The sequence below is a fragment of the Vigna unguiculata genome, chromosome 3 (genome assembly GCF_037176805.1).
Source record: "Vigna unguiculata cultivar grain cowpea cultivar isolate G323 ecotype 2 chromosome 3, ASM3717680v1, whole genome shotgun sequence".
In the NCBI taxonomy this organism is placed as follows: Eukaryota; Viridiplantae; Streptophyta; class Magnoliopsida; order Fabales; family Fabaceae; genus Vigna; species Vigna unguiculata.
In genome coordinates this window covers 44574377-44582935 of record NC_140794.1, presented here as the reverse complement: position 1 = coordinate 44582935, position 8559 = coordinate 44574377, and the positions used below count along the sequence as shown (strand labels likewise).

The window sequence follows — 8559 nt, the reverse complement described above, 5'->3', positions numbered from 1 at the left end:
GGGATTGGTCAATTAATCTTTTGTAACATTAATTGATTCTCATTGATTTTTCTGATACCTCAGGTGCTTAGTAAAAAATATAAAGTATTTATCCAAACCTAAAGTTAATATATTTTAATTATCTAAAAATAAAAATTCCTAACAATTTATTAATTAATTGCAGTCATTTTCATTTTATTTTATTTTATTTGAAATTTGGTGTCAGGTTATGCAGGTATTTATTTATTATATACGAACTCCTACGAGAAGAGGCCCAGATTTTGTATATATATAGCAGTTGGCGTTAGGATAAGAAAAAAGATGAACAGAAAAAGCATGGAAAACAACGGGGAAAGCCATAGCAGAAGCAGTAGTTTTAGGATGGGGTTTGGGTTGGGCGTGAACGAAGCAAAAGTTCACACCGTGCTTCAGCTTGGTACTGTCGAAACACACACTAGTCTTCTCATAGATGCTGATGCTGACGGAGATGTTGGTGAGGAGAGAGAAAAACACCAAAAACCTCTCACAAACTCTCTCTCTCCCAGGCAGATGAAATCCCTAGTTGCTCTCTGCGACACCATCATACCTTCCATCGACAACAACCTCGTTCGCTTCTCCGATGAATCTGTTGCCAACTTCTACAACACTTCAGCTTCCATGGCTGGAACACCTCACCATGTAGGACTAGCCACCTTTAACCTTTAACCTTTCAACTTTTCTCTCTTTCTCTTTTCTTCTTTTTCTTCACACCATGCTTTAGTCTGCACTTCATCTGCATGAATTTCACTTTCTCCTTATTTTAGACTTTATGGATTTAATATTTTTTCACACACCGAACAGTACAATGACATGTATTTAATTCTATTAAATTATAGCGATTGCTTGAGAAAAACATGGTACAAAAATAAACAAATATATGTAGAAACCATGACAAAAATTAGTTTAAAAATGTTAAGGGTTTCAAACAATGAAATTTAAAAGAAAAAATTCCTTGGATGAAATAGTATGTTTACAAAATATTATATCTTTTTTCCCGCAAAAGGATGCTAATTTTTTTATTACTGGAAATTATTTGCAAATAATTTTTCCCTTAATCTAAGATTATAATGGAGAAATAATATATATGCTCATAAAAAAATTCACATTCCGAAGATTTCTTTTTAAATTTTGCCTAATATTTCACTTTCAACCAACACTTTGTAACTTGGTAGTGTATAAATTCTTTCCTGTGTGGATATCATTTCTGAAATCATGGTAGTTAATATGCGTGTTGACTTCTTGGATCAAGCAACAATGTCTGAAATCATTTTACGATTTTAAAAATTCCATATCATTACTGTGAAGAGTTTTTATAACTCACATAATAATAGAAACTATAGTAGAGTTTTGGGTAAAATTATTCCAAGTTTATGCTAAAATTGTTTGGAATTTGTGGTGTAACTTGATTTGTAGCTTGGGATAGTGATAAGTGAGAAACTGAAGCACCCGAATACATGGCAGCTGCTACTGACATTATGGCTACTGTCGACATGGTTTGGCACGTTCATACTGTGTGGCATGGCGAGTGTGTCGTGGAGGTTTCCCTTCTTCCATATCTACCCTGAAATGTCTCTGCTCAAACGCCAAAAGGTTATGCAGTCTTGGTCTCTCAGTTACCTTCGTCCCCTTAAGATGTTTTTCAGGACTATAAAGCTTCTCACTCTCCTTCTCTTCTTCACTCAGGTAATTAATGTCCTCATTCTTATCTAAACTCTCTACCAAGGCCTCACCTTGTTTACACAAATTAACAAACACAACATTTAATGCTTATTATTTTTTTCTTTCTTTCTCTTTCATTATGTCACTTGAATTATCTTTTAGGGTTTAAAGTTTAATCAATATAAAATTTTAATTATTAATATCTTATGTGAATAAGTAAATTAATATTATTTTCAGTTATGAATATGTGTTCTGGTAGTGTGATAATAATTGGAATGATACATTAACAATGGACTAAAATTGTTTAATTTTATGAAAGTGGAGTACTCACAAATGTGTAGCTTAAGTTTTATAAGAACTAAAAACACATAAATATATATATCTAACAAAGTGAATTTAAGTCTTGATATTTTTTAAGGACAATAATACTATAACTCTCATTTTTTGACTCACACCTTTTACTTTTTGACGTGATTTAATACATGTAATTGATTAATGTATCACTGTATTTTTTTTAAAGAATTAATAACTCACACTGAACCACGTCAGATAATAAATGATGAGTCAAGAAATCAGGGTTAAAGAATAATTTTTCTTTCTTAAAATATATTCTTTTCTGTCCTTTTCTTTCTTTCTTTGATGTGATTATAATTTAATTACTTTATAAAAATAAACAGATGTAGAACATGATTAGAAAAATTCAAGAAATTCAATGTAAAATCATGATATTTATAAGGGTTGAGGCAGTCCTAAAATTCTTCTATATATATATATATATATATATATATATATATATATATATATATATATATATTTATTGTTGATAAAAAAAATAAAATTAAATAAACAGATGTTTAACAAATGGCATTGAAGGGATGGAATATACTGTTTTTCTTAACTATAATGTTACCTTTGAGTATCATTAATGTACGAGTGAATTTATAATTTTGGAATGGTAACGTGAACGATTATACATTCCCTTTATATTTGGGGTTTACGATTAAGGTACTTTTTTTGGTAAGGATAATAAATAATGTCTATGATAATAAGAGAATAATTAATGTTTTGTCTACAAATATAGTTGATAGAAAAGGACGGAGGAAAGAAAAGGATGAAAGGTAAATAAAGAAAGTGGGTGGGGGTTAAATTATGTATCCTCGTGTTAGGTAAAAAAGAAGACAAAAAAAAAATCTCCCAAGTTGAAGTCTAAAAGAGGGAACTGAGGGAATTAATAACATCCTCTTTAACTCACATGTTATCATAACATTTTAGTAACCATTTTTAACTAAATGTTTTTTCCTAGTCTCTTTGAACAAGATAATGTTTACACATGTCTACATTTTTGTTTATCTCCTTTTAATGTTTAATTTATAAAAATAGAAAATCACATAAGATATATTTTCTAAATGGAGCACACTAAAAGAAGATGGTTCATTTGATTAAATGGAAACATTATATTCTATATTAATGTAACTAAAGACGTTAACTCCTTGTTATTTTCTTTTGGTAAAAAAAAATAATTTTTTCTAAGTCAACGTGGGATATGTATGACAATTTCTGTATAGATACATAAATATCCATTAATGCATGTCCATTATTGGAAGATACAATTAATTAGACATTCTATATATAACATTTTTTTTCTTTATTTTTTGGTCTAAATGTGCGAATCAAATTTTAACTTATGTTTCATGTTGATATTAATGAAAGTAAAAAGTTAGTTAGAGGTAGAGTTGTCAAAATGGATTGGAATTCGCGAGCCAACTCAATTCATTATGGGTTGGGTTAAAAATTTTTTACAAATTTCAGTATGAGTTGATTTTTGATCTGGCTCACCTGGAACTCGGCTCACCAATTTGCAAATAAAAGACTATATAAATATTTTTTTGTTAAGTTGGCTTTTTAGTCAACACATAGATAATTAAGATAATTTGTATTTTTGTGATTTTGTTTTGTATTTGGATTATACTAAAATTTATTTAATTTTAATTAGAATTACAATTTAGTTTTGACTAAAAAATAAATAAATAAATAATATTTTTTTTAATTAAGTGAACCCGTGAGACAACCTGTTTAACCCACCAATCTGTGGTAGGTCAGGCTGGGTTCAGATTTTTTTGACTCACTAATAAGTGAGTCATGTTAGATTGGCTCACTAAATAATTATCCGTGATAAGTCGAGCCGGATCGGACTGGATTATCCATTTTGACATCTAGATTTATTATATTCGACTTAGATTTATTATGTAAAAGACGTATTAAATGGTCTCGATGAATGGTATTTTGACGTGTTGACTTGCACACCCAAGAAAAAGAAATAATGGAGGAACTTAAATAAATTCTTGATGTTTGCACCGAGAAGGTGAAATGTCTTAATGATAAATGTGCATGCACAAACACACTCCTCCATATCAGCCCTGCAACAATAAAAACGTATGACAGCATCTACTTTTGTCACCAAACCTACCTTAGAGAAGACATTCAAATAGAACAAAACTTTTAGGATTTTGCTTTAGAGAACATATTTCATAATTTTTGGCATGGTAAATTAGAGAGCAAAGGTTTTCATACTAACAAATGCAGTGAAACTGTTTTCTTGTATAAATATTTATGAACTGCGCATAAAATATTTATGGACTGTTTCTTCATAAGACTATAACTAGGAAACCAAACATTATAACTCTCAAAGAATTGTCTCCATTGAATAACTTTTGAAATTATCACTGTTTGATAGAGTTGGTATATATGCAAGTATTTTGCATAAAGATTCTTTTTTTAATGTCCCAAAGGTGGGTGAAAGAGATTTGTATAGGTGATATGAACTAATAGAATATGTAGGGTATATTATAAGTGTAGGGTATAGAAAGTGTTTCCCCCATAATTGTACATTTGATAGCATGTGCATATATTCAAATTAATGTCCAAGTGGTCACTTACAGCGCGGACATTCACTACAACCGTACCTTAGGTAGGAATAGTGTCCCCTCAATATAGTCATTCATGTGTCCCTCATTCAATTTTCAGGTACTGTGATTAAAATTTGTGATGGTAGATACTTGAAGGTTTCCTTGTTAAAATCAAATGAATCCACACAGTGTTTTAAATAAAACATGTGTTAGAAGCATAGCATTATGCATACTCAAGGTAAAACACCAAGTGTCCCACAATAACAACAATAGTAAATGACGCCAGCTCAAGAAGGAAAATCATTCACTTATCTTCCAATATGAAAGCTACCACTCGCCACAAAATATAGCTGATAGAACAAACTCAAAATGGCTATTTCAGGATACTGTCCCACTCCGTAGGTTGTCCCTAACATTAGTGTTTTTTTTTATTTTAGTTTTTTCTTCACCTTATACAGGAGAAGAAGAAGGTGGACAAATGTTGAATATTTATTGCTCTTTTACCTGTCACAGTAGCAGCTTTATATGGCAAAAAGTAGAGGAGCTTTCGCTTTGCTTACACCTTACAGACATATTTTTTCACTTTCAGAGTTGAACATTGATTTTCCATAAAAGAAAAGAGTATAGGATAACTTAACCTAAACACACTATTCTCTAGGTCTCAGTCAACCGGACAAACAATTTCACCAACTCATTAGACACTATATCTAACTATATTATATTTATGAATTTTAAATGCTAAAGATATATCATAATCCTTCAAAAAATATTTGTCACAATTGTCCACAAGCTGGTAGTTTGGACTGATAATAATTTTTTTCTTATGTAGTCGGATAGACACAGGAGAGTGAAAATATGAATAAAACAATAATATTGGTGGATTGGTAAAAAAAAAATAAAGTGGGAATGATGGGTTACCCTAACACTTTTCATTTCATTATTTATTTATTTTTTTGAAAAAAAAATTGAAAGTTTTTTTTTCCAACCACCCGAACTTTCATTGTAATTGTATGCATGACATAATTTTTTATTTTTTGGATTGTGTGATCCGAAAATTAGAAATAATTTTTGAACTATATAAAAAAAACTTTTTAAATTATATAATTCAGAAAAGACAAATGAAAAAAAAAAGTTACGAAGGTGCAGAAAAAACGTTATGGAGGTGCATAAAGAAACTGCGCTCACCTCTTCACACTGTGTTATGCTTTGGAAATTAGTTGGTCCAATTTAACGAAATTGTATAGGCTTTTGATCAAATCTGGGCCAAGGTTGTGTCTACTGTTTAACCCTATTATTGAAACTGCCAAAAGAGAATGGTGTAGAGATTAATCAAGGGATATTTTTAGATAAACTTATTATTTGTCCCTCCCTTTTATTTTATCTTGTGCTTATGAAAAAATGGCATTTAAGTATAGTATAACTAGTGTATGTGATTGTTATATAAATTAATCATAGCTATTCCATTTTCAGGTAGATGAAGCAGAAGATAACCCATCATGGAAGGCAATTGGATACTGTGGACCTGATCCAGAGCTTAAAGCACAGTTGAAGAACCACTTCTTACATAGAACATTGAAGGAAGAAGAACATGAAAAAAAGGACAACGACGATGATGATGATGAAGAGTTCAGAGGCCCTCTTCACAAAGGCCTTGTCCATTTAAACTATCCAATAGACATCATTAAAAATTCTCTAAGACGATTTGGATTCTCAGTCGCTGCCACATCTAGAAAGAATAAGGCTTCCAACATGTCATCACCTTCGTTAGTCATCCAATGTGATGCAGTGGTTGTCGGTTCTGGCTCTGGTGGTGGGGTAATAGCTGGAGTTCTAGCAAATGCTGGTTATAAAGTGCTGGTCTTGGAGAAAGGAAGCTATTGTGCTAGGAACAATCTTTCCCTTCTTGAGGGACCAAGCATGGATCAAATGTACCTCTCCAATGGTTTGGTTGCAACAAAGGATATGTCTGTCCTAATACTAGCAGGATCCACAGTTGGTGGTGGGTCTGCAGTGAACTGGTCAGCCAGCATTAGAACTCCTCAACATGTGTGCAAGGAGTGGTGTGATCGCAATGAGCTAGAACTGTTTGAAAGTAAGTTGTACAAAGAAGCCATGGATGCAGTGTGTGAAAAAATGGGAGTGCAATCTGAGATTGAAGAGGAAGGGTTCAACAATGAAGTCCTAAGAAAAGGGTGTCTGGAAATGGGGTATCATGTGTGCAACATTCCAAGGAACGCTTCATCGGATCACTACTGTGGTTGGTGCTGCATGGGGTGTAAGAATGGGAAGAAGAAGAGTACATCAGAGACATGGCTAGTGGACTTGGTGAAATCAGGTAATGGAGCAATCATTCCAAGTTGTGAGGCCATGCAAGTCTTGCACAAGAAAAAGAAAGGAAGTGAGAGAAAAGTAGCTCGTGGAGTGGCTTTTGCGGTTGAATACAAGGGAAAAAAGGACATTTGTGTAGTGGAGTCGAAGGTCACGATTGTAGCCTGTGGAGCACTCAGTACTCCGGCATTACTCAAGAAAAGTGGATTGAAGAATGAGAACATAGGAAAAAACTTGCACCTTCATCCAGTGGCAATGGCTTGGGGCCACTTCCCTGATTCATCATCTTCACCCAAGATGTGGCCAGAGAAACATAAGAAGAGCTATGAAGGAGGGATTATGACAGCAATGTCCACAGTTGTTGCACAGTTTGACAAAACTGGATATGGTGCAGTGATCCAAACGCCTTCATTGCATCCTGGTATGTTCTCCATTCTGATGCCGTGGATTTCTGGCAAAGATATGAAAGATCGAATGCACAAGTTTTCTAGAACAGCTCATGTATTTGCACTGGCAAGGGATCAAGGATCAGGAACAGTGAACTCACCTTCTAGTATAAATTATGAGCTGAAAGATGTGGACAAAGAGAATCTAGCGAAGGGGATTGAGAAGGTGCTGAGAATTCTTGCAGCAGCTGGAGCTGAAGAAATTGGGACCCACAATAACAAGGGAAGGAGCATAAATGTTAAGGAGGTGAGTTATCATGAGTTTGAGAAATTTGTGAAAGAAGAAAGTTCAGTGTCTTTAGCAGACCTTACAACACCATTGTGTTCAGCACATCAAATGGGAAGTTGTAAGATGGGAAGTAATCCAAGTGACTCAGTAGTGAACCAAATGGGAGAGACATGGGAAGTGGAGGGTCTTTATTTGGCAGATTCTAGTGTCTTTCCCACAGCTTTGGGTGTGAATCCAATGGTCACTGTTCAGGCTATTGCTTATTGCACAGCACAGGCTGTTGTTGAAGTTCTTAGAAGGAAGAGAAAGTGAAGAGAAGAAAGAAAAGAAAACTTTTGCTGGTGATGTTCATCAGTCAATAAAATAGAGTAGCATGCTAGAAGCAGTTGTGTATGTGTATTCCACATACCAGTGGATATATTTTTATTTATGTGATATCATGTATATAAGCTTCTACAAGCACTTAGATGTAAAACGAATTGAATTTCTCTTACAAATTACAATCTTCTTATGCAATTAGCTTTTTATAAGATTTTACTTAACTTTTGTGTTAAGATACTGATATATATATATATATATATATATATATATATATATATATATATATATATATATATATATATATATATCAGTTCTGTTTATATGGCTTTTTGTTTTGTATGTGTTCCATTATATAGGAACCTCTTCTGTATGTTTTAAAACACTTGGATTGGTGTATGTTTACAATATCTGTTTCTTGCTTCCTCCTCACTCCCTCTCTCTCTTCTTTACGTCTTTTCTTGCATGAATATCTCACCATCAGAACCTTTCGTTGCTTTGCCATTAAACAGGATATCAACACCAGCAATTACCATATTCGATAACTTCTTCAAAAGCTAAAGTGCGTAAGTTTATTTTACTCCTTCATTTTCCTCTAACATCACTGTTCATCTAAACTCGCTCATAAATATTAGCAGCAATTTTGTTCTTTAGA

At 32.9% G+C, this 8559-nt stretch overlaps 1 protein-coding gene across 1 annotated transcript; it reads left to right on the top strand.

Moving 5' to 3' along the window:
- Positions 1-300: 300 nt before the first annotated feature.
- Positions 301-8102, top strand: LOC114177552 (long-chain-alcohol oxidase FAO4A-like). Its single transcript, XM_028062943.2, has 3 exons — positions 301-657; positions 1432-1701; positions 6054-8102. The coding sequence occupies exons 1-3, from the start codon at positions 301-303 to the stop codon at positions 7896-7898; spliced, it is 2472 nt and encodes an 823-aa protein (XP_027918744.2). The 3' UTR covers positions 7899-8102.
- Positions 8103-8559: the final 457 nt, after the last annotated feature.

Bases quoted from the DNA above. Each gene is read 5' to 3' on its own strand.
- LOC114177552 (XM_028062943.2), top strand. From the start codon at position 301: ATGAACAGAAAAAGCATGGAAAACAACGGGGAAAGCCATAGCAGAAGC. The intron at 658-1,431 runs GTAGGACTAGCC...CTTGATTTGTAG, and splicing joins TGGCTGGAACACCTCACCAT to CTTGGGATAGTGATAAGTGA. The intron at 1,702-6,053 runs GTAATTAATGTC...TTCCATTTTCAG, and splicing joins TCCTTCTCTTCTTCACTCAG to GTAGATGAAGCAGAAGATAA.